At 47.7% G+C, this 24,343-nt stretch overlaps 4 protein-coding genes across 6 annotated transcripts; all 4 read left to right on the plus strand.

Moving 5' to 3' along the window:
• The first annotated feature begins 2,444 nt into the window (after positions 1-2,444).
• agtr1b (angiotensin II receptor, type 1b) lies at positions 2,445-9,264 on the plus strand. The gene is made up of 2 exons (XM_037456663.2): positions 2,445-2,799; positions 6,894-9,264. The coding sequence occupies exon 2, from the start codon at positions 7,017-7,019 to the stop codon at positions 8,115-8,117; it is 1,101 nt and encodes a 366-aa protein (XP_037312560.1). The 5' UTR covers positions 2,445-2,799; positions 6,894-7,016; the 3' UTR covers positions 8,118-9,264.
• Positions 9,265-9,365: 101 nt separating this feature from the next.
• On the plus strand, positions 9,366-13,371 carry cpb1 (carboxypeptidase B1 (tissue)). Its single transcript, XM_037456530.2, has 11 exons — positions 9,366-9,493; positions 9,886-9,961; positions 10,180-10,304; positions 10,390-10,489; positions 10,582-10,683; positions 10,770-10,874; positions 10,975-11,085; positions 11,213-11,303; positions 11,627-11,829; positions 12,589-12,673; positions 13,003-13,371. The coding sequence occupies exons 1-11, from the start codon at positions 9,429-9,431 to the stop codon at positions 13,185-13,187; spliced, it is 1,248 nt and encodes a 415-aa protein (XP_037312427.2). The 5' UTR covers positions 9,366-9,428; the 3' UTR covers positions 13,188-13,371.
• A 1,360-nt stretch (positions 13,372-14,731) lies between these two features.
• On the plus strand, positions 14,732-21,068 carry LOC119198287 (glycogenin-1-like). 3 transcript variants are annotated; one of them, XM_037455255.2, is made up of 8 exons: positions 14,732-14,876; positions 15,901-16,036; positions 16,152-16,326; positions 16,411-16,573; positions 18,640-18,766; positions 19,422-19,638; positions 20,010-20,054; positions 20,321-21,068. In XM_037455255.2, the coding sequence occupies exons 1-8, from the start codon at positions 14,870-14,872 to the stop codon at positions 20,465-20,467; spliced, it is 1,017 nt and encodes a 338-aa protein (XP_037311152.1). In that variant the 5' UTR covers positions 14,732-14,869; the 3' UTR covers positions 20,468-21,068. The 3 variants fall into 3 exon arrangements, with proteins under 3 accessions (XP_037311152.1, XP_037311153.1, XP_037311154.1); XM_037455256.2 differs by having other exon boundaries at positions 20,016-20,054; XM_037455257.2 differs by lacking the exon at positions 20,010-20,054.
• Positions 21,069-21,308: 240 nt separating this feature from the next.
• Positions 21,309-23,798, plus strand: bdh1 (3-hydroxybutyrate dehydrogenase, type 1). The gene is made up of 5 exons (XM_037455253.2): positions 21,309-21,603; positions 22,282-22,392; positions 22,563-22,704; positions 22,801-22,953; positions 23,248-23,798. The coding sequence occupies exons 1-5, from the start codon at positions 21,391-21,393 to the stop codon at positions 23,712-23,714; spliced, it is 1,086 nt and encodes a 361-aa protein (XP_037311150.2). The 5' UTR covers positions 21,309-21,390; the 3' UTR covers positions 23,715-23,798.
• The last annotated feature ends 545 nt before the right edge of the window (positions 23,799-24,343 follow it).

Genomic DNA, 24,343 nt, shown 5'->3' on the forward strand with positions numbered 1-24,343 from the left:
AAACCTTCTCATTACAGTAAAAGGTAAAGAAGAAAGTGTTATAGTCTTATAACATTAATAGTTGTTTTTTTCCATTGCAGTCATTTTTGTAACATCGATAACGTGATTCGTCTGTGCTTTTCCTCTAAGTCCAAATGTCCTTAAAAGACCTTCAAAAAAGAAAAAAGTCAAGATGTAGAGAATTTTGAAAAAAGAAAAAAGTTTATTCTCATTAAGACAACTCTGCACACCGCAGAAGAACTTTGTGTGTAAGAGTTTTGGCAGTTTTACTCCCATTTGTTCACAGACGCTAATGACTAACATGCGAGGAAAGAAACATGGAGTTCATGTTCTGGATCATTCTGTTGGCCCCTCGACGTTACTTAAAATGCAATCAACCCACTCCAGGAGGTTTGACGGAAACCACATAGCGACACGTCACAGGTTTTCGCGCAGGTGTGACGACTCGGCTTTTAGTCGATCCACGCGGGTCAGCAGTTCGCGGTGAAACCGGAGGGGGGGGGGGCGGGGGGGGGTCTCCGCATCTCGCACATTATTGCGTTACTTCGGGGCAGGTGGCTGTGCGACAGGTTTGGCATTTTAGTGCCTGTGTAAAAAGTCCATCGTTACCCGCGGGGGGCTCTGTGCTACGAGTAATTACCCCCGTCATCAATACAATACCGTAAGTGCTAAAACAGCTAATCTTGTTGGAGTCATTTGATTAGCAAGAGCTCCCCCACACCACCATCAGGCCTCCTCAGGATACATGAGCGTGTCATCTCCGTACTTACTCACCCAGACGTGACGCATTACCCAATATATGATGAATAAGGACATTTTAAGTGAATCTTGGCCTCGTTGCTAAGTTCCAAAGTGTTGCGCAACGCTTCGCTTTGTCTCAGAGTGAATCATGGCGTTCACTCCCAGGACGGTGAGTTATTGCTTTTCACCCCGCGCAACCCGTCCCGTCTAAAAAGGTAAAGTTTCACACATCCCCCCCCCCCACCCTCACTGGATCTTCATCCATTTTTTACATCGACATCTGTTTCTGCTTGTAAATCAGTGTTGTGGTGCGTGGTGTTGCAACAACATCCTGTCCCCCCCGCTGAGAATTATTTGTTTTTCATAACTCTCGCCTCACTTCCTAAGAGGTCCCGTGGGTCAGATATAGATTGTTGATGATTCCGGTGGCACCGAGACGGCTCAGGCGATTTTGATACTATTGCTGTGACCGGACGCCCGATAATGGAGGATTCTCATCGCCACAGTAATTGAAGACATAACAGAACTTCATCATAATACCCCCGGAGGCGTAAAAATGTCCCCGCTGCTGTGTTCCAGCGTGAGAGATTATCCTCCTCTTTGAAAGCCCACCCTTCCTGAGAAATTACAGGTATAACGACTGAAGACCCCTCTGGTGCGCGTCATTTATTTTGAAAGGGTTTTTCCCCGCGCTCCTTTGTCCGCGTCGTGGACAAGCCGTGCGCCATAGAAAGCTCGGTACATGTGATCATTCTCAAATGACGAGGTCACACCTGACTGAGCAGAAGCCGCCGAGCCGGACCTCCACTTAGCTCGAGGTGTTTGTTTTTCCTCCCTCGGCCTTGTTTGTCTTCTACAAAGGGGACGGCCCCCTGAAGCTGAGGGGATTCAGCGGGTGACAGCCATGCCTGCTCGTCCATCACCGCCCAATCTCCATGACAGTTAGCGGTGGCGGCTTCGGGGGGCCCGGGGAGGGTGACCCACTTCCAAAACCAAACACCTGTCAAGGCCTCGAGAAACAGAAGAATGAACTGAACCAAGGGAGCGTCCGCCAAACATTGAAATACCTTCTCGCCTCGGCTCGATTACACAAGCGCGGAGTTCAAATTCCTCCCTTTTCGCAAAACAATCAAATTTATTTTATCCCACGCAAAGTTATACAGTTCTACCACTCGCATTCATTGGCAGGTGCCTTTGTCACAGTTGAATAGCCTCAGCGAAGGCAGCTTGGGTCTCGGGCGACGATGCAGGACAGAAAAAAGGTTTTAACCCCGAATTGAAGCGTGAATCGCCAGAGGGAAACGTTCCTAGGTGAGCCGGCGAGGAGGGAAAGACAAGAAGTCCACGGGTCCCCCCGTCTGGCGGCCCCTGAAGCACGCTGAGGAACGAGCCAGGGGGTGGCGGGGGTGGGGGGGGCGAGCTCGGGGCAGCTATTAATAAAGCGTGCGGACAGATCCGATCCCAATCGAGGCCTGGCACTGTTCCTTTCATGCCGCGCAGGGGACAATGGACGATAAGAAGACATTTTGCTTTTAGATGTTGAGGGGGCTTGTGTGTCTATGCGCCCGCGGGCCTCGACGCGACCTGTGAGCGAAGGATCTCCCACGGCAGGAGAAAGAGCCGACGTCGAGAGAGACAGAGAGAGGGAGAGAGAGAGAGAGCAGAAGGGGAGATGGGGCTCGGGGGAGTGGAGGAGAGGAGAGGAGAGGAGGAGAGAGGGGAGGAGGAAGCAGAGGAGAGGGGCTATTGTGTAAGATATTGTGCGGCGTTTGTTTGTGTGCACAGGGCAAGGACAACACGTTGCTGACTGACTCCAGTGTAATTCATCATTGTAGTGTGTGTGCGCGTGCGTGCGTGAGAGAGAGAAAGAGAGAGTAGTGGAGTGGGGGGGAGTGTGTGTGTGTGTGTGTGTGTGTGAGACGGTATTCCTGCTCGTCTCGCTCCACCAGTTGAGTTAAATCAGAGGCAGCCACTCGCACACCGAGGTGGTCTCTCTCTATCTCTCTCCCGTCCGTCCTGCTCTCAAAGCACCAACAGCCTCCTGATTCAGCACCACAGGTAAGAGCTCACGTCACCTGACCCTCACCTGTGGCATGGTTTAACAACTTAAAAGCGTCATGCGTATTCAGCAAGTTAAGTGAACTTTTGCATCTGTAACTTTCCGTGACAGCGTCTCTCATTGGACAGGCAGATTCGAAGTGCGGCTCCTTCGAATTTTTAAACAACAGCGTGTGCAAATATTTAGCTCGAAAAAGCACGTTGTTTGAAAATTGACGATAGTCCTTTAGGGGGAAAAAAAACGCAAATGCATTGATCGAGAGACGAAATGTTAGATGTCCCCCGCTGACTTGATCGTTGCTGTTTGTTCAAGTTGTTCACGTGAAAGTCCTGTGAGGGCAGAGAGAGAGAGAGATGAGAAGAAGACAGAGCTTATGCAACTTTAGGATGGATGTCTTAAGGTTTGGTTAACGTTGTCTCATTTAGCCACAGAGATCTGGATCCACTTCCTGATAAACAGTAGCTCTGCGCTCCTTAAAAGTCCTAATGTCTGAGGGGGGGGGGGGAATAGTGGAGAAATTAGAGAGGCGTGTGGGATGTCAGACAGAGGTGAGTGAATGAGGAAAAGCCAATCTGTATGATCTGTATGATCTGTATCCTCGTCTACTTGTCAGCGAGAGGCAGGAGGTCCGACTGCCTTAAGACAATAGAGTTAAAAAAGGAGGAAAGTGAGTGGTGGCTTTGCAGTGAAAGCTGCTGAACATGAGGCTCTTCAACCTGTGGCTCTGTCGGGGAGCTCAGCGTTGTGTTATTTTGATATGATTTCAGGTTCTACAGTGAAATCCTCGTCTGTCTCCATGATTTGACATAAGTAGGAGAGGACAGGATTCATAATGTGTGATGTTATTGTAATCCGAAGTGGTCGATGCCATATTTGATCAAGTACAATGAAGGGAATGAGGCTGAGGTCTGTGTTGTTTAGTTGTGCGACTCACATGAAAGTCCAGACATGGTCTCTGAAGCCAATACTTCCATTAGCCGCTCTCCGGAAAGGCAGAAGTCAAGTATTCACTTAGTTCATGGATACAATCGCTCTCATTCACTCACACACATACACGCTTTATCGAAAAACGTTCTTGCTCTTTATGGAATCATATGTATGCCACGCACACTTTTCAAAAGTCAAAGTGTGTTGCTTTGGAGCAGTTCATTCATTCATTTTCACTGCAATCAACCACCCGACTTAACATTTGAGAGTCACTTTGGCGGCACACGACGTTGCTCCCGATCAAGTTTCCTCCTTCAAAACCTCTTGAGCTGAAGTGAGGCCCTGCAAGCCGAGTCAGAGGAGGAAACGAGTTGCGGGGAGGTCCGGGCCGAGTTTTAAACACCCGTGTTACTACTCTACAAGGTGCAATAATGATGAAGTGAGCTGCGCTTCGTGGCGGTTCGTGGCAGGGAGCTTTGAGAATTCATTTGTATTCCTGTAACTTTAACTAAAAAAAAAAAAAGAATGTTCTTTTCAAACAAGCAGGACGCAAAGCCGCTGCAGGACGCGGCGTTTGCAGAGCGAGGCCTAAACGAGGGGCCCGGGCGGTGCCTCAGCTGCTTTTAAACCCCGCGGAGACAGAACCACACTTCATAATTGGGCCCGAAATAAATCATTAACCCCATCAACCAAACGTTTTAGTGGCTCTCGCGACGAGCGGCCAGATGGCGGTGCTCATATCTCTGCTGATGGGAACCCACGGCTTCCGCCGTCCAACTCGGCTCGGATTTTTTTGAAATTTTCAGATTAGTTCAGAACCTCGAGGGATTCCTATGATCCCACTTGAATTCAAATGCCCCCCCCCCCCCCCCGGAATAGGACTAGAGATGGAATGTTGACACTCCAGTGACATTCGGGAGCCGACCCTGGCACCGCGGAGCTAAAAATGTCGCCCCCCCCCCCCCCCCCCAAACTTCCCGCGCGTGTCCCGATTGTATCGTTCATTGTAAGCAGCTGTGTTTGTGAGGCATTGTCTTGACCGAGAGGATGCAGCTTGCCCCCCCCCCGTGGACCTTGAGAAGTAGGTGTTTACCTTCCTGTCTGTGGTCACCCGGGGTTTATGGCTGTCATTCAGTAATGTGCCATCTCGAAACCCCCGGAGCCACAGAGCTCACCGGACGCACTGAATCGCCTGCTTCAGAGTCACCTTCTGTCTGTGCCACCTTTATTATAGGGCTCACTTACATATATAGGCAGCAATAACCTTCAGCCTTTGTTTACGGTCCCTCCCCTGGCCCCGAGAATCTCCCTCGTGGAAAAGTACTGGCGGTAGAAACCCAGCCACCGATGGCGAAAAGCATGGCGGCATCCATTTTCCCCCCCCATTATCTCCATTTGTGGGCAACGGAAATCGTCTTCCCATTAAGAGATTTTCTTTAAACGGTTTTAAATCCCCGAACTGGGGAACCTGAATATGTGTTCTGTCACTCAACTTCTGAATAGTTTGGATTTACAGCCACCCAGCTATTATAATCTATTCAATTATCTATAAGCTATTATAATCATCAAGATCGTAAGAAAATACGCGTGCGGTAAACCCGAGCCGTGACGTCTGCGTCTTCACTTTACCGACTGCAACCCCCAGATATATTTCATTTATTCTGTTGCCCTTGGCCCCCCCCCCGCCCCCCCCACACTCATCTTCCTCACATCTGCAACGAATACGGCCGTTGCTTTGGTGTTACACACGGGTCTTTTCAAAGACTTCATCCACTGGATCCTGGTGGAAATTGAGGAGATAAAATAGTTTGACTGTAAAGGGGGGGGGGGGGCTTAATGCCAACCAGAGGGCAACAGGAATGCACACAGTCTTCAAAAGAGCTTTTAATTACAAAGTCCAGCTGCAAGAGCAACTGCAGCAAGTGGATTCATGGAAAAAGGCAACTTTTTAACTTTTTTGGGGGGATGTACAATAATGGAAGTAATGACAGACTGTAAGATGTCAGCTGAGAGGCGGAAAGATTGCAATCGTGAGGCTGGATTGCCATCTTGTGGCAAAAAGCCCCCTTAATGAAACTGGTGATCGGAGGATTTACATTGGTTTTTTTCAGCAGTGAAGAAAGTTGTCTAAATCTGTATTTTAGAAAAATAGTCAACTTTGTTTTGTAAAAAAACATTAAAACAAAAAACAGGCGCAATTTTCCCTGGCGTCTGTTTGGTTTTTAATGCACATAAATGTTCTCATTTTTCTCGCAATTACCAACAGGAATTATCTTTGCCGCTATAGTAATAGAAGATTTGATGATTATGCCGCTATGATTACACTATCCCCACTAATGACGCTCACTAGGCCATTCTATTAAACATAAAGACTCTCAGGAAAAAGGGAGATTTTTTTTTTTTTTTTCTCCTTTTATTCCCATCTCACACACTGCTGACACAAATGAAGCGAAAACGAGGCCCCGAGGCAAATTTTCCGCCGCACGCAGGTTTGATTTTCTCACAGAGCAAAAGTTTCCACGGAGCCGAATCCCCCGCTGTCCTGTTTGTTTAGGTGTGTGCTGATTAGAAGTTCTCATGCTGGGTACGGTGTTGTCTCGGGCGCACCGAGGGGTTCGAAACGTGACATGTCTTCATACAGTGACTGGGGAAACTCAAACCCTCTCCGGGTTTAATGGCGGTTTCGCTCCACCCCCCCCCCACCCCCCTACTTCGCCGAGCCGTCTTCATTAACAAGAGGTCGTGACACGGGGCGTAAATGTTCCCCTTCCGGGTGCTGACAGTCCACCCAGATGCACAGACCGTTTGAAAAAACACGCCACCGTTTCACCGTTGCCGTTCATTAGCCGAAGGGATGATTTAAAAGTGACAGGAGCTGTTTGAGTAACGGCGTTTCAGCGGGCATTTTTTTTTTGGGGGGGGGATGTCGAATAACGCACAACATCTGTTTTACACGGTTTCCTATTTTACAGAAATAACATAAAGCGTCGGGACGGCTTTAATGTGCGGGTCTTTAATGAGCCGGTGTAGGCTGAGCGCTTTGATTGGTGCTCGTGTTGATTAGCGTTTATGGGCCATGCCAGCGGTAACGATGGCTCCCCCCCCCCCCCCCCCCCTACCCCCCTCGACTGCCTGTGACATTTTTTTTGTTTTGTTCCTTTTATAGGACTCGCTGAGGCCCTCGCCCCCGAGGCCCCGTATCCGTCACTTGCAGACGCACCCTGCCGACAGGGCCCCCCCCCCCAAATCCCCCCGTTTTGAAGTCCCAGGATCTGGCACTAAAAGAAAAATGCAGGAAATCACGACCGGAGCGACAGAAGGCATAGAGCTGACGTGCGGCATGTCCGGGAGCCACGAATTCATCTTCACCCTGGTGCCCATCGTCTACGGCTGCAACTTTGTCATCGGCATCGTCGGCAACAGCATGGTGGTGGCCGTGATCTACTGCTACATGAAGCTCAAGACGGTGGCCAACGTCTTCGTGCTCAACCTCGCCATCTCCGACCTCACCTTCCTCATCACGCTGCCCATGTGGGCCGCCTCCACCGCCGCCGGCTACCACTGGCCCTTCGGGGGGTTCCTGTGCAAGGCCAGCGCCGGGCTGGTGATTTTCAACCTCTACACCAGCATCTTCTTCCTCACGGCGCTCAGCATCGACCGCTACCTGGCCATCGTCCACCCGATACGGTCGCGGCGGCTGCGCACCGTGTCGTACGCGCGCATCACCTGCGTGGGGATCTGGATTTTCGCCTTCGTGCTCAGCGTGCCCACGGCCATCACCAGGGACGTCCACAGCATCACCAACTACATCACGAACCACACCACCGTGTGCGGCGTCCTCCACCCGACCATCGGAAACACCGCCATCTGGAAGGACCTCCTGCTGGCCATCAGCCTGATGAAAAGCCTGCTGGGCTTCCTGGCGCCCTTCGCCATCATCATCACCTGCTACTGCCTCATCGGACGTGAGCTGGTGAGGGCGAGGAACATCCAGAAGAGCTCGCGCTCGCGGGGCGACGAGGTGCTGCGCATGCTGGCGGCGGCGGTGCTGGCCTTCTTCCTGTGCTGGGTGCCCCACCAGGTGTTCCACCTGATGCAGACGCTCACCCAGCTGTCTCTGGAGAGGAACTGCGCCATCATCGAAATCATCGACACCGCCATGCCCTTCACCATCTGCATCGCCTACTTCAACAGCTGCGTGAACCCCATCGTGTACGGCTTCGTGGGGAACAACTTTCGGAAGAACTTGCTGCGGCTGCTGCGCTGCTCGCCGAACGGGGCGAGGGCGTCCCACCCGAGCATCAGCTCCAAGATGAGCGCGCTCTCCTTCCGGGCCTCCGAGGCGCTGAGCCTCACGGCCAAAAGCAAGGCCTCTTCTGACGTTATGTGAAAAAAAAAAGAAAAGACTCACCCCCCCCCCCCCCCCCATTTGGACACAGGCAGGATGTCGTTGCTGTGAGGCGACAGTGCGAATCCCCCCCCCCCCCAACCACCCCCTTTCACCGCGTAGCTCTTGTACAACGCTGACCTGCAGGTTTAAATACTCAAAAACCGTCATATGTCACACAACGCTCATACTGTGGATGGAAAGTCAGCGTCACTGACGTGGGTGGTTTAAAAAAATCAGGTTGAAAAAAAACCCATCTAGGAATGAACTATATCAATCGTAGAAAAGATACGTACAGATCACTAATCCAGTTATATAAATATATATATACATATATAAATATATATGTATATATATATATATATAAGATAAAGGCTTTGGTGCCTTAAAGATACAGTGCAGTAATATATTGTCCATAATAACCATTCTGTGTGCTCAGTGGGTCTTTCACCAGTTGTTAAAGGGATCAATTGCTCAGCAAAGAGGCCAAAGAAAAAAAAAAGAAGTATATCAAAGATTCATGCTCTGTGATGTAAGTTTAAATCAGTTAGTAACATATTTGACAATGATAACTAGTGCCTGTATGCTGTATGTGGTGTTTGCATAAAAGCACTGAAATGATGAAATGTTGCTTCCTCTGGGAGTCACGTGCTGTAAGAACACTGCAGGGTGGTCATTGTCCACACCTCTGGTCTCCATGTGATATTTATACAAAAAAAAATGTTTCTATTCCGTGAGTGTACAGTTTGTGAATATATGAAAATATGAATAAAATTAAGAAATGAACACTATAAAGTTGCCTTTGCTTTTTTTATCATTACATAATAGAGCTGTCACAATGTCTAATTTTTGATACACAATTATCAAGGCACAAATAATTCACAATGTTAATAATATTACAATATCTATAGATTATTTTATCAATGATAATAATAATGTTTTGTTATCAGTCAAAATCATTTTAACTTGTTTATCAGCATTTTGTCTCTTTTGGGCAAATTCGTTAATTTTAAACAACAACAAAAAAAGTGTATTCGACTGGACCGATACATTTTTAGGATTTTAAGCATGCCATCAGTGTATTATTTTCAAATACCACGCTCAACATTCAGAAACATCGGCTCGAAACCGGTTTGAGCACCTCCACCCATCCATCAATCATTGACCGTACATCGCGTAGGTTTTTCCACGTAACACCCTAAAAATAACTGGCGGCCTTTTGGGAGGACGGGTGACAGGTCGGGGATTGGCGGACGGGCGGCAGGTCGGGGATATAAAGGGTGTCGGGCGGGCGAGTCCAGCCCCACTGACACAATGAGGGTCCTCCTGCTTCTCGGATTGGTGGCCTTGGGCCTGGCCGACATCACTCGCTTCGAGGGGTAAAACTCTCCTCTCCGTTAAACATGTATATTTCTGTAAACCCTGTGAGACACTGTTGCTGCAGAGGATGGCTGAATTGCAGTGATTCTCATGACTTTAATTAGCCTCTTATCCGCTGTCAATGTATCAATTTGCACCAGTGTGACAAGTTATTAGCATTATTATTAAAGCAAGAGGTCAAATGTGTTAAACGAGTGTATTTGTCCTCTTAGAAAAATGATCGTATCTGCCAATAAATAACATTAACACATTCTCAGAACCTCAGAATTAATTTGTGGATGCAGTTTGTAGCTTAAAATGTAGAATGTTTTTTTACACTGGTGAAAATACTTTCAACCATACAATCGTGGCTATTGTACTGTATTCAAAACCTCTTTTTGCAATTTTCTAGAGAGAAAGTCTTCCGTCTGAAGCCTGTGCTTGATGAACATGTGACTCTCATTAAGGAACTGGCCACGAGCATCAAGGTAAACTAAATCTTACCCCCTTTTTGGTCATTTTCACGTGTAATTTCACTAATTCTAATCAAATACTGGCTATATTGCTGGCTCTTTGGTCATATTCCCTTCAAAACACGAACCTCTTTCAGCTCCTCCGAGTTTGTCAAATGAGGAGCTGGAATTTGGGTTTCCAATGGCCGAACACCTCTTCACGCTCGTGTGTTTGACTTTGCCGCCACCTGCAGGTCGACTTCTGGAGCCCCGAGAGCGCTGAGCTGGTGAGCATCGACGTCGACGTGGACATCCGCGTGCCCGCCATGTATTTGGACATGGTGTACACCATCCTGCAGCAGACTGACATGGAGCACGAGTAGGTCACAACGCAGAGATCAACAACACACAATGATCCATTTTACTTGACGTGTTGACACTTTTTGAATGAATGTGTCCTGCAGGGTCCTGATTGAGGATCTGCAGTCTGCCGTTGACGCCCAATTGGACAACAAGCCCAGTCCCAGAGCCCACAGCTACACCAAGTACAACAACTGGGACACTGTGAGAGGAAGAAAAAAAAAAAAGGATCACCACTCAGAATCTCCGACCAAACTGTTATTTCCTATTCATAAATCCACCATCTCTCATTTCAGGTCCAGTCCTGGATTGCCTCCGTTTCTTCCTCCAATTCTGATCTGATCAGCAAGCAGGTGATTGGAAACACCTACGAGGGACGCCCCATGACTGTCCTCAAGGTATTACCCACCTTCTGTAGCGTCTCACTCGTCACTACATCACTACATCACACCTAAATGTATTTTTACCACTGCTTTTCACACAGCTCGGTAAGGCGTCCAGCTCCACCAAACCGGCCATCTTCATGGACTGCGGGATCCACGCCAGGGAGTGGATCTCCCCTGCCTTCTGCCAGTGGTTTGTCAATGAGGTGAGGAAGACACCCGCATGGGCGCCGCTAAGCGCCTCTACGAAGGCCTCCACTGGCAACAGCGCTGATTTATCTTCCCCCCCCCCCCGACCCTCCCCAGGCTCTGTCCACCTATGGCAGCGACTCTCAGATGACCAGCCTGCTCGACCAGATGGACGTCTTCGTCCTCCCCGTCTTCAACATCGACGGCTACGACTTCACCCACAGCAGCGTACGCGCCCCCCCCCCCCACCACCACCGTCTCCAAGCGTGCAGTCGCATATCTGATAGAGAACCCCCCCCGTTGGTTGGCTTGTCTTAAAGAGTTTTGTTTTTTTCCCTCCACTGGGGGACTTTAGAACAGGATGTGGAGGAAGACTCGCTCCAAGAAGTCTGGGTCCAGCTGCTACGGAGCGGATCCCAACAGGAACTTCGACGCCGGCTGGTGCAGTAAGTGCAACAAATGTGTTTGCAGTGTAGCTTAAAGGGGTCCTCGGGCGTATATGTGAAACACATATTGTCCAAAGGCATTTCATTTTTAAGATGTCACTTTAGACATTTGAGTAACCTTGTGTTATTTATTGGAAACACCCACGTCTTTCAAAGCAAGGCGAAGACGTGTTGTGAATTTGTGGTTATTTTCCAAAAACTCCCTCCTGGTCTGTATTAGAAGATCTTCACAGGCTGCGGGACACTCCTCTGCTTAGTGAATGCCTTTAAGCCCCCGGTCACGATGCGCATGTGGAACAGGGATAATCTCCCTTTCATTACAGCCACCGGAGCCTCCAGCAACCCCTGCAGCGACACCTTCTGCGGGTACCAACCCGAGTCCGAGATCGAGGTCAAGAACGTCGCCGACTTCATCCGCAGGAACAAGTCGGTCCTCAAGGCCTACCTCACGGTCCACTCCTACTCCCAGCTGCTGCTCTTCCCGTATTCCTACACCTTCTCGCTCGCTGCGGACCACAGTGAGCTGGTAAGTCACGACATTTGCTGCCACAAACGGCATTTTGGGAAATACGGCTGAATAAAAGGCGCAGAGAGAAGAAAGGGTGAAGGTGTGACACATGAATGTAGTAGAAGCTGATCTCTAAGGGTGTTTCTAGAAGCTTAAGTAAGAGCACGCCCCAGTCATGAGTCTCATCTAAAGGCCACTCTTGCCTGCTTCAAATCATTTAGTCCCTGCTCATCTGCCTTGTTCTCATGGCTCCTTTAACTCTCGGGGGGGGGGGGGAGGAGGAGGGGGGGGGGGGCACAGTTAACATTCACACCCCTGCTCCAGCTCTCACACTAACTGAGGCTCATCATCTAAGCTCTCTTCTGAAACATTACAGAAGAAAAGAACTCTGGGGATCCTAACCCATCTGTTCTGTCAGAAATATAATTTCCTGCTTGTGCATTTCTCTCAGGGTTTCATTTCCTGTAGGAAGTTACTGAAACTTTTTTATTATTTTCGGCAATATCAGAAAAATGTTGTTATGCTGCCGGGAAAAAACAACATTTACGTTTTTTGCTGGTGTGTTTTGGTTCTAAATAGTATTATTAGTTAGTTTGTTTTTCTTATCACTTTAAAAACAGACTATTTCACTTTCAAAATAATTAGTAGCACAATCTTAAAATCTTAAAGTTAAGTTTTGCCCATTTTACAAAAGCTAATGTTAGCTAACTTTAGAGAGACACAGAGGGATGAACCTTGTGAAAAAACATTCTGACTTTTGTTCTCTATGTATCGTAGCTGAAGGTTGCCCAGGGAGCCTCTGCGGCTCTGCAGAGTCTGTACGGTACCAGATACACCAGTGGACCTGGTGCTGCAACCATCTGTAAGTACAGCAAATATTGCAGCTGCTGTGGGGAAATAAAGGGTTAACAGAGGGACCTTGATATTGTATTTTCCACCTGTAATGATGTGCATGATGATTTGTTCACAATGCACAAACCTCTTTTGAGAGACATGTCCGAAGAGGCAACATAACCATTATTACCTTTTATAAGAAGCGCCTTTTCTATCACACAAAGGTTGTTTTTTTTTGCAGCCCCCGAATGCTGCATTTGTATAAAAACACATCCAGACTGTTCCAGGTCATCACCGCATCCCACTCTAAATACCCCTCCCCCCCCCCCTCCCTCCTTGCTCCTTATCTGCCTCCAGACCCCGCAGCCGGAGGCTCCGATGACTGGGCCTACGACCTGGGAGTGAAGTATTCCTACACCTTCGAGTTGCGTGACACCGGTCGTTACGGCTTCCTGCTGCCCGAGTCTCAGATCAAGCCCACATGCGAGGAGACCATGCTGGCCGTCAAGTACATCGCCGCCCACGTGCAGAAGAACCTCTAATAAAGAGTGAGACTCTGCCGGGACCCCTGCCAACCCAGCCCCGCTGTACCAGCCCCCCAGCCCCCTCCAACCCCTCCGCCGTCTCCAGCCCGTATCCATGGATACGGGCACCACCCGCAATGTTCCCGTGCTGTGCTTGACAGAATGTCAAGATGAGTGCAAACAATAAAATCAATGATCCATCCCCACATGCTGAATCATTTTTTTTTTAATGTGTGTATATGATAATACAGTGTCTGATGGACGGAACCGTTGTCATTTGTATGGAAATACACGACAAACAGCATATGTACGGTAAATAAAAGAAGGTTTACACTTCAAAGCCCATCACTAATGGGTCAGGAAACTTGTGTGAACAGAAATTATGGAATAAAACACACACACAGAAAAAAAGAATCCGTTATGGCTCCAGAAAACACAGGGAGACAAATAAAGCCGCCCAGTGTTGCCCTGAACAATTATGCATATTAATCTACTGATCCACTCACCATTCGAACCCTGGTGATCCTTCTTGCTCTTCTGGCACGGTTCAAGTGGTGGAGGAAGGGGGGGGGGAGTATCAGTCAAGGATTTTTTTGCCCAGCAGCACAGCACGTGACACCCACAGGGTAACTCCTTGGCAGCAACTCCACTCTGCCAAGCATTTGGATGAAATAAAAGGAGCCAAAGATCAGCAGGGAGTTCAACAGCACTGGCACACATTTCTGGAGCAGAAGGTCCACATTTTGTGATTGCTTTTTGTGACATCTGAACGAATGCAAATTTGTAAACTGAAGGTTTCAAATCTGATCCAATGTTTGATGTCACACACACACACACACACACACCCTCGGTCCCATTCTGTGTCTTGCTCAAGGCCTTTAGGTAAAACCCAGGACGATTTCTGGCGTCTCTCGAGCTACCGGTGCAAACTCAATAAGGACGCAAACCGACACCCGTCCGGCTCCCAATTAAAAGAAGATTACCCTTTTTAATTATTTGTGAGTTTAAAGTCAACTCATTACATTAAACAATATTAGTCTATATATTTATATAAAAGAGGACAAAACACTGTTTGATCTGAGAATTAAGGAGCTTCTGTTTGCCTGCTTACTGTCTCGTTATAGCGTCGTTATTCCACAAGAGGGCGACAGAAGTCCAAACTGTAGCTAAAACATAATATGAAACATGTTGAGGAGCATTATATATATATATTATATATATATATATCTACCATCTTTACTTTGCCATCAAGAGTAAAGGAAACCGTAGTCACGGAAGCCACGTGGCGGTGGTTTCAAAGGTCAAAGCTGCACATTGATGTCGCGGAAATGTGAAATTATTTAAAAACCGAGATTTTTTTTGTCTTCTCTTTACACACGATCCGTAAACCAGTTTTAAAGTTAATACCAACAAAGATAGTGCAAAGAGTACAAGTACACGAATATAAAGTCCGGCTCGGACTGCTCGAACGTTTAAATCCGTGAACAGTTGAACTCCCTGACAGCAGAGGGGGCGTCCTGGGGGCTGGAGGCTCATGTTGGGAACAGGTGGGTGTGTTGAGGCCGTCACATGACGCAGCAATTGGCCGCGGTGACGCTGGTATAAATCCACCTCAGCACATTCGGTCGGTCCTTTTCTTGTCTCCCCTCCAGCAGCAGCAGCAGTCCCACGCGCCGAAAGCAGCGGCGACTTCTTCAGTCATGGCGGGTATGTAACATGCTGCTTCCCCCCCCCAAAACTAATATAAAACACGGTGTCGCGTTATGGTGTTGAGTGTAAAGTTTTTAAAAGTGGTTTTTTGTGTGACATCACTGTCGCCTGTGGTGGGAATTAAAACGTCGGTCTTTCGTTTGAAATGTGTGACGGTAACGCTCGTTTAAACCTGCGTCCCGCCTCACCTGCGTCCCGCTGTCCAATCAGCTGCTTGAGCTCGCGCTGTCTGCCATATACGAAACATGTTGCCCCCCCCCCTTCTCCCCGGTTGGGACACCTTGGTCCACCATTTCCCTGGTCCTCCTCGGGGTGTTTTCAAACTGGGGGGGGGGGGTGAGGGGGTTACGTCATGATGTGTTTCATAACAATCAGTGTCGCGCCGGTTCAGAAGGGGGCGGGGCCGAGCAACTTCCCCTGTTCTTTGGCTGCAGAAAACTTAACGTTGTTTTTACAGCCCGGGGGAGGGAGGAGGAGGAGGAGGAGGGGGGGACGTGTTTTTGCCCGCGTGCATTTCGTCACCTTCCACAGGAGAGTCATTGTTGGGTAGTTTTTCCCTGGCAGGTAGCTGACACACCCCCCCGCCCCCCTTCATCATAAGTGGACACTGCAAACATTCAACTTAACGAGGGATTCAATCCGGTGCTGGAGACTTGTGGTTCTTTTTATTTGGACTTTTGAGGCCCGGCAGCAGAGTTTCTGTAAACTTGTTTTCGAGCAGTTTCTTTAATACTAATTTGAACATTAAGAAGCCAGATTCATTATCTGATGGCAGATGTGTTTCCCCCTCTATGTTCCTGCTGGATAAACCTTAATAATGTGGCTTCATATTGGGTGAAGTTGCAGGAAAAACATTCAGTTGAAAGTATAAATCTGCAAACTTTAAATATTAAGTCTGTCAATAACCTCTTCCTGCTAGTTTTTTTTCCTTATCTGTAGCTGTGACATTTTATGACCCCATATGTTTGAACATGTCCTCACAGATCAATGGAATTTTATCAATAACATTGTTCTTCTGCAGACCAGGCTTTTGTGACGTTGGCGACCCATGACGGCTATGCTCGGGGAGCCATGGTTTTGGGCAAGTCCCTCCGCAACCACCACACCTCCAGGAAGCTGGTGGCCCTCATTGGTCCCCAGGTGTCCGACACCTGCCAGTAAGGAACCGTAAAAAAAAAACTACCACTGTACCCGTTTGGCCAGTCTTCTGGTCCAGGGATGTTTCCAACGCGTGGCTGGTCGACTGATCCTGCAGTGTTTGTGCATCGTTAGGTCGGTGCTGAAGAGAATCTTCGACGAGGTGAAGGTGGTCGATGTGCTGGACAGCGGCGACGCGACGCACCTGGACATGATGAAGAGGCCGGACCTGGGCGTCACCTTCACCAAGCTGCACTGCTGGACTCTGACCCAGTTCTCCAAATGTGTCTTCATGGATGCAGACACTCTTGTGGGTTTAAGGAAACCCATTCGTTTTCTTCAGCAAGGGAAAAGGTCAAGGTGTTTGTGCTGCAACAATCTGTCCGTCTCGCAGGTGCTGTCGAACGTCGACGAGTTGTTTGAGCGAGAGGAACTGTCCGCGGCTCCCGACCCCGGCTGGCCCGACTGCTTCAACTCCGGCGTCTTCGTTTTTCGTCCTTCTCTGGAGACTCACGGCAAACTACTGCAGCACTGCACAGAACACGGCAGCTTCGACGGTGAGTGGAGCTTAACGCAATGTTCTAGTCTCTGAGAGTTTTATTTTGTTGTGCCAAACTGTTTATTCGATGACTTGGCCTGGGCACTTGGAATGAGTATTTCCTTTACTTTAATGAAAGACTGAATTGTGACGTCAAAATACTTAATAGTTCTGTTAACGCTCCACTTTACTTGGAACAGTTCCACTTATTGTCTCTTTTTTTGGCTCTGGGTTGGCTTTGAACGTCACTGCTGAGACCAGAATGCATTTCTGCAGGTTGATGAAATGTAGTTTAGGTTGTGTAAAAGTTTCCCTCAAAATAGACTGTCTTGCTGAACATGCACAATAAATGTTGGTATGTAGCGTCCCAAGTAGTTCTGGTCCACCACCGCTGGGTTTTGATGTTGGCAAACATGACTGCTTTACGCAACATGGAGTTCTTGGCGACCTGATGTCAAGCCGACCTTGTTAGTCTGCTCTTAAGGGCTCTGTAGGGCCCAGGACACAGCCCCCCCCCCCCCCCCCCCCCCCCCGTTACAGACCCTCCACCCGCTGAGTTATTCTCAGGGGTGAAAGTGATCTGAGGTTTGCACTGTGGGCAGAGAGGTTTCACACGTGTGTGTGTGATGTGATGTGACATCAGAATCTAGGATTTAATAACTCAGAAATGGTATTTGCATATTTTGTGTGCTCACTGACTCCATGAAAGATGCGCAGGAGAACTGCATGTCCTTTTCTCTTTAGACTAACACTTTCATTTTGGAGATTATGATGTTGGCGCTCAAAGCGCATAATGGGAGGAAGCTCTTGTTGCCTAAAGTTACTGAGCTGAACCTGTGAATGCTCTCTGCTGGATGAACTATGTCATTGCAGCGAGATGCCTTAAACACTCTCTGCTGTCATTTCTTCATCCGCCAATGCACGTCATCCCTAACGGCATTATGACACTATTATCTAAACTCATTCGTGGGAAGAGCCGGAGCTTGGCCTTGTTAGGAAGGAAGCGTTTTTTCTTTTTCTTTTTGGGAACATTAAATTGACGAGCTGCTTTTCTTTCATGGATTCCATCTGCGAGAGACCAATTAGTCCGCTTTAAAGTACCGACTCATTCTTGAGGGTTTTGTTGACGAGAATCCAATGAGACATTTTTGGATTAATTTTTCCAGCACGGCCCGTAGTCTCTGAAGTCCTGTAGCTTTAGTCATTTTGAGAACCTTTTTCTATTAAGGGGTTTTCCGTGAGTAAAGCGCTCTTATTTATAGCCACTGATTGTCTTTTCCCCGAGCACTGGGGCATGAGTTGACGTGGCCTCGACCTTTCCTTAGCATCTAGCTCCACTCAAAGTAGTACATGATGTGCACATGCAGCTCTGTTCGTGACTATTAAAGTGAATTTGCCGAAGTGAGGCATACAAGGAACCAATTTCAGCGGTTGGGCCCCGCGGCTGCATCTCATCTGTGGCTCAAATGTTGCCGGCTGCCAAAACAAACTGGCAGATATGAATGCACATTCCTGCTGAGCTCTGCTCATCCCCTGAAAACGAAGACACACATAGAAGCTTAGCCCCATAGAAGCTTGGCCCCATAGAAGCTTGAACTGCCCAGTGACTGCTGTGGTTCAGACCAACGGCACCTGGGTGTTATTTTCAGACTGGACATGCCTGTGCTTTTCAGAAGTAATTCGTTAAAAAAAAAATGAATAAATCAAAGGCAACACCTCATATTATATAGTTTCAGTCCGGTGGCGGCTAAGTGACGCAATTTGGCACAGTCAGTTTGTCGTGTGTGTGTAGCTTGTCTTCTGACTCATTTGTCAGATGTTCACTAAAAACGTTTTTTTTTTTTTTTTTTTTTTTTGAGACCAGGAACTTCCAGGTTTTGCTTGATCTCCCTGATGGCATCTACATTGTTTTTCTGACACAGCAGGCAAATATTTAAGCTCTTAATAATCTGAGCGGCCCCTGCATGCACATCTAGTTTTAAATACACGTCGATAAGCACCATGAGGCATTAATGGAGGTGATGTTATCATGCACTCTTGATTCACTAATAGGCTTTTCTTTTTATCCCCCCCCCTCTGTTGCAGGTGGAGACCAAGGAGTCTTAAATGGGTTCTTCAGTGACTGGGCAACCGCTGATATATCCAAACACCTCCCATTCATCTACAACCTCAGCAGCATAGCCATCTACACATACCTTCCGGCCTTTAAGCAGTAAGTGTCTGTGTTCTCGGCTCATGTTTCTGGAAAAACATTCGCACGGTTGTGTAATGCCTCGGTGTCTAAGCTGCTGCAGTGTGTCCACTTCCACGGGACACATTTATTTATTGTACTACAGCAGAGACACTTGTCTTTGTGCGCCCCGGCAGGCCTCAGCGCCGGGTTGGAAATCCACCCTCTGAGCTCCCAACAGCTGAAAGCCTGAAATAGAGATTTATTTAAAGGCCTTTATGGTCTCCTCCAAGACTAGTCATTGTACGTCTGATTGCCCCCCCCCCCCCCCCCCCCCCCATCCTCGCTGTCCTCCACAAACTAACAAGCTCGTGGGTTTGGCATTTCCTAGTTTCCAAATCCAGACATCAAGTGGGATGAACCTGTACGTACTTGTTGGTTTTTTTAGCAATAGTGGTGATTTAAGATGCCTTGTCAGGGCAATAAAACAACTCCAGGACCAGACAGTTTACGCATTACTAAGGAATCCACATTTGTAAGTTTGTCAATAGGGACACTATAAAAAAGTTGACTATAAATAGCTTAACACTTTAAGATGACAGTAGGGATACATTTAAACTGCCTTGAATTCTGTCGTCTCTAAAACCTTCAATGTAGCTTTGAAATCAAGTCTCATTTACAAGGTTTCTCATTTCAGATTTGGTGGCAATGCAAAGGTGGTCCACTTCCTAGGGAAGACGAAGCCATGGAGCTACACCTTTGACCCCAAATCCAAACGGATCACAGGAGAAGCGCACGAGGCTGCCTCACAGCCCACGTTCCTCCTGGACTGGTGGACCCTGTACTCCAGCGCCGTGGTGCCAATGCTGCAGGAGCAACACGGGGACCAGCCGTTCCAATCCGGCTGCGTGGAGGTGAATGAACTCGCTGGTTTTGTTTCGACCTGCAGGCCTCCATTTGCACAGCTGGCTGTGCACCACATCTGTCCAGTCTGTCGAATAAAGGCCAGAGTTAAGATTCTTTTGGTGGCCGATTTGCATTTTTGAAGATCCCTTCGTGGCTTTTGAGGCCTATGGCTAGCTTGCAGGAAATTGCTATAATTACACATGCCAATGGACCTGCGGCCAACTAAAAAGCAGTCTTTGTTTTTTGACATGACCAACTTTTTACAGGTTGTTCAACTCTATAAAATACAAGTGGATTGTAGTTTCATTGTTTCAGCAGTCGTTCACCCTAGTTTTATTTTATTCTGATTCTGGATAAAATACTTTTGTTTTCCAAAAAGTTCCAGTACTGTGACACGGTCCCTATTGAGAGTGAAGAGATCCCGGTATGTATTTCAGAGCTAGCAGTCTATAACCGTTTGGCACGTGGTTTGATGCATTTACTCTCTAAAATAAGGTTGTTTGCCTGTGACCATTAATCTGGAAATGAGTGTCACAAGTGTTCTGCTTCAAAAACTCAAACGGCACAAAGGGTGGGTGTGTGTTTGTGTCTGTGTGCTGTGTGCTGTGTGCTGTGCTGATGTCATTTAATGATTTTCAGTGTTCTTTCACAATTTCACTTTTTTTTTTTTTTTTTTAATCCCCCCCCAAGGAGGCAAGCTGTTCTTCTCCAGCACAAGTCGAAACACCGCTGTCCTCAGAACAACGCAAGCAGAAATGGGAGCAAGGCCAAGCCGACTACATGGGCACTGACTCGTTTGACAACATCAAGAGCAAGCTTGATACTTTTCTCAAATAAAGAGGCGATGAGGTGGGATAACCAAGGAGCACTTGTAGTTCTTTTTTTCTATTAAAGCTGACACGTTTTATCAAAGCGGCTCATGCAGTTTAACCAACTCTCCAGATGTCTATAAAGAGGATTCTCTGGAAGGGCTTGTTCCTCCATGAGAATGGACTGAAGTCTTTGTCCTCCCAGCACGATGTTACGTTTCCCTTACTGCTTTGTCAATGTGAGGCTGTCATTCAGTTCTGTGCAGCACTGAAGAAAATCAGGAAAGGGTTAGAACTTTTCAAAAGTATTTGCCATATATACAATGTTCATACCTTTTTTGTTTCATGTCCATGCTTCTAATAAGTTTGCGTTTTTGTGACCAAGTCACTGACATGACTTTTTTTTTTTTTCTTAACCACACCTCAGTATTCTGCTTTTGAAACCTGTTTACAGCACCTAAATGCCTTCCTCTGGTTACTGCACTAAACTCCTTGGTGCCTTCTTGCTCTCCTGGCAGGCTTCTCGTGCAGTTTGAGTAGCACATTAAGTTTGAACTTTCTTGTACGTCACCAGAATGTTTTCTGTACCGGTGTTTTGAAACTATTAAAATATAACGTTTGGATAACAACGGTGTGTCTCTTTTGACGTTTGAGTCTTTGTCGATCAAGATGACTGTCGTGCTTACTTCCGGATTCGGTTCGCTACCCTTGAGCACCAACTAGTGAGAACGGCACATCTTCGTCTTAATTAATAATTAGCTGAACGTGTTCACACAGCACACATTCCTACGATTTTTTTTGTTTGTTACTGATTTATAGACAATGTGTCATCCCGTCCGATAGACTAAAAAGGAAAAGGAGTGGCAGACCGCCCCCGTCGCCGCGGGGCCCTTTCTTTGGGTGTATAAGCCCTCTGTAGCAGCCCTCCTCCACAACACGCTCCGGTGCGACATGGCTCCGGTGTCCGCGACGCGCGCCGCGCTCCTGGTGTCCTTCTCCGTGTTGGTGACGCTGCTGCTGGGCTTCGGGCTGCCGTCGCTGCTCAACCTGTGCGCGAGGACGCTGGGCTTCCCGGAGACCAGCGTCACGGAGTGCATCGTCGCGCTGTACCTCGGCTTCGTGGCGTACGCGGCCACGCCTCGGATTCCGCGAGGACTGGTGACGGTAAAGTAGCGGGGACGCGGGAATTTGGGAATGACGTCTTGTAGGTAAATTGTCGCCTTTGGGTTGATTTTCCCCTCAGGTGAGAATGAGTGCATGTCATTGCATATGATGTATACTGCACCATGTGTATGACGTCGACAAAGTGATCAACTAAATCATTGTGTATTATGACGGCCTCACAAAAACATGCTTAAATTGGTCATATTATAGTATGATTAAACGTATGTATGAAAACCAGTCATCGTGTTAACTATTTGAAGTCATTTAGAATGTAAAAATAGTCAATTTATTGTGTCAAGTTTGTTTTTATGGTTAAACTAAGTATTGAACAAAATGTTTCTCTAATCCGAAAGTAAACTTACCAAGTATTGGGGGGGGGGGGGGTGAAACGGGATGTGCAAAATGAGATCATCCCGTGGGGTGTACAAAGCGAACTGAGTTCTAATAACTTTGGGGAGAATTAAAGGGGCGGGGCTACCCTACACAGGAAAATAAGAACCGGGGAAATGGCACTTCAAAATAAAACCCGAAATAAACCTGTATCGTAAAACAAACCTTTCCACAAAAATAATTCTGTGTCAGCCAAATAATCACGTTTTTGCTGGTAAATATTTTATTACATTATGTTGTATAGAACTTTAACATTCTTTTATGTCCATTTTCGGCCCCTTTCTCCAGGTGAAGGGAAAAGCTGTGTTCATTACAGGTTGTGACACAGGGTTCGGTCATGCACTTGCCAAACATCTGCACAAGCTTGGCTTCACTGTCTTTGCTGGATGTCTTTTTAAGGTACAGATAAAACGGTAACCACCCATCCATTGAAAACTTACCAGTGGTACTGATGCAACTCTGGGGCCTTTATTTGCAAGAGCAGCCAGCAACGATGAACAAATGTATTGAGCAAGCATTTCCTCTCAACGTCATGAGTCTGTAAATAACAAGTCATGCCGTCCTTGCAGGACAAAGGTGGTGACGGTGCAAAGGAATTGGAAGAATTCTCTTCCGATCGCATGAAAGTTGTGCAGCTGGATGTCTGCAGTCAAGAGCAGGTGGACCAAGCTGTGACGTATGTCAAGGGGAACCTGGAGGGCACAGAAACAAGTACTGTTAATAAACATTTATTTACTGAAATTAAAAAATAGTGGCAGATGTGTTTATTCGTAGAATATGATTTTACTTCTAACGGTCTTGATCCAGGTCTTTGGGCTGTGGTGAACAACGCCGGTGTGTCAACGTTTGGCGAAATCGAGTTCACCTCCATGGACACCTACAGACGGGTGTCAGAGGTCAACCTGTGGGGCACCATCAGGGTCACCAAGGCCTTTCTACCATTAATCCGCAGGGCCAAAGGTCAGTGAGTGGCGGAAGAAAACCCAGGTCAGACATCCCTTTGGGACAGAAACAGGAGACCGAATGGTGGCAGAAATTGACACGCCGAACTTGGCTTTTATTTGTTACCAGACTTCGTTTGCCACCAAGTTGTGTCCCATGATTTGAGTTCTGCTAATGATGACTTTGTACCTTTTTGTTAGTTTTTTTACAAATTGCATGTTCCAAGCGGCGGGTATTTCCAAAGTTATTCTTGTCAGTTTTAATCGGCAGCCAACATCTCCTCAGATACCAAAAGCTGCTTCTTCTCCGCAGGACGCGTCGTCAACGTGGCCAGCATGTCGGGGAGGATGGGCGGTCCCTCGCAGTCCGCTTACTGCGTGTCCAAATACGGCGTGGAGGTGTTCTCCGACTGCCTTCGCTACGAGATGAAGGCCTGGGGGGTCAAAGTGTCCATAATCGAGCCGGGCAACTTCCTCGCCGCCACCAGCATCATGACCCGGGACAGCGTGGCCACCATGGCCACCAAGCTGTGGTGCGAGGCTCCCCCGCAGGTCCAGGAGGATTATGGGAAGGCCCGCTTCGAGAGCCACATGGCTGGGCTGCGCTCGCACTGCAACGGCGGGCAGAAGGACGCGGCGCCCGTTCTGGACGACATCACGGACGCCGTCATGTCCAAGCGCCCGTACACGCGGTACCACCCCATGGAGCCGCACTCCTGGATCAGAGTTCAGCTGGTGACTCACCTTCCTGGCGCCATGTCCGACTTCCTGTACTTCTAAAAAAGAGGAGGCGCTGGTGTAAGAAGCCGACTAGTAGTAACCACTGTGTTAGAGAGGCTTTTAAAAAAAAAAAAAAATTAAAAATTGCGGTTGCACATGGGAATCTTGTGGGTTCCACGCTGGCATGAGGGCTGAGGCTTTGAGGAAGGCTCCCACTGTGATTTGGCTCGACGCACCCCAAAGTTACGCAACTACAACACAAGCCCACTTTGTCCCACAAGCGTCCCACTGAAATCCTTCGTGCTACTTGGACAGTGAGGTTGATGTGAAAATAATCGCAGCCCTCCGCTCATCTGGCAGAAATGTATTTCAAGATAGAATGTGGATTGCGCTTCATTTTTCAAGATTGATTTGAAATATTGACCAAGTTGTGAGGTTTTGCGGAGGATTTCTTAAAAATGTCGTTGCAACAGACGGCCACAAGGTGGCGCACGTGAACCACTCGCAACTCCCATTGCTCTCAGAGCATGAATGATCTGCTGTATGTCATAGTTATATAGTAAAACCCTCATTTTAACAGCATCACATCATATAAATGTAGCTAAACATTACGATTTGTCAATAAAATTGTCAAATTAAATTTCTTATACTCCAGAGAAAGGATGTAACATGTCAGTTTAAAACAAGAC

This window comes from Pungitius pungitius, chromosome 19 (assembly GCF_949316345.1).
Source record: "Pungitius pungitius chromosome 19, fPunPun2.1, whole genome shotgun sequence".
Lineage (NCBI taxonomy): Eukaryota > Metazoa > Chordata > Actinopteri > Perciformes > Gasterosteidae > Pungitius > Pungitius pungitius.

Coding starts and splice junctions, on each gene's coding strand:
- agtr1b (XM_037456663.2), top strand. CDS start 7,017: ATGCAGGAAATCACGACCGGAGCGACAGAAGGCATAGAGCTGACGTGC.
- cpb1 (XM_037456530.2), top strand. CDS start 9,429: ATGAGGGTCCTCCTGCTTCTCGGATTGGTGGCCTTGGGCCTGGCCGAC. Junction 10,684..10,769: donor GCCCCATGACTGTCCTCAAG/GTATTACCCACC, acceptor CTTTTCACACAG/CTCGGTAAGGCGTCCAGCTC. Junction 11,304..11,626: donor CTTCGACGCCGGCTGGTGCA/GTAAGTGCAACA, acceptor CTTTCATTACAG/CCACCGGAGCCTCCAGCAAC.
- LOC119198287 (XM_037455255.2), top strand. Junction 16,037..16,151: donor CAGGTGTCCGACACCTGCCA/GTAAGGAACCGT, acceptor GTGCATCGTTAG/GTCGGTGCTGAAGAGAATCT. Junction 18,767..19,421: donor TACCTTCCGGCCTTTAAGCA/GTAAGTGTCTGT, acceptor TTCTCATTTCAG/ATTTGGTGGCAATGCAAAGG.
- bdh1 (XM_037455253.2), top strand. CDS start 21,391: ATGGCTCCGGTGTCCGCGACGCGCGCCGCGCTCCTGGTGTCCTTCTCC. Junction 21,604..22,281: donor TTCCGCGAGGACTGGTGACG/GTAAAGTAGCGG, acceptor CCCTTTCTCCAG/GTGAAGGGAAAAGCTGTGTT. Junction 22,705..22,800: donor CCTGGAGGGCACAGAAACAA/GTACTGTTAATA, acceptor GTCTTGATCCAG/GTCTTTGGGCTGTGGTGAAC.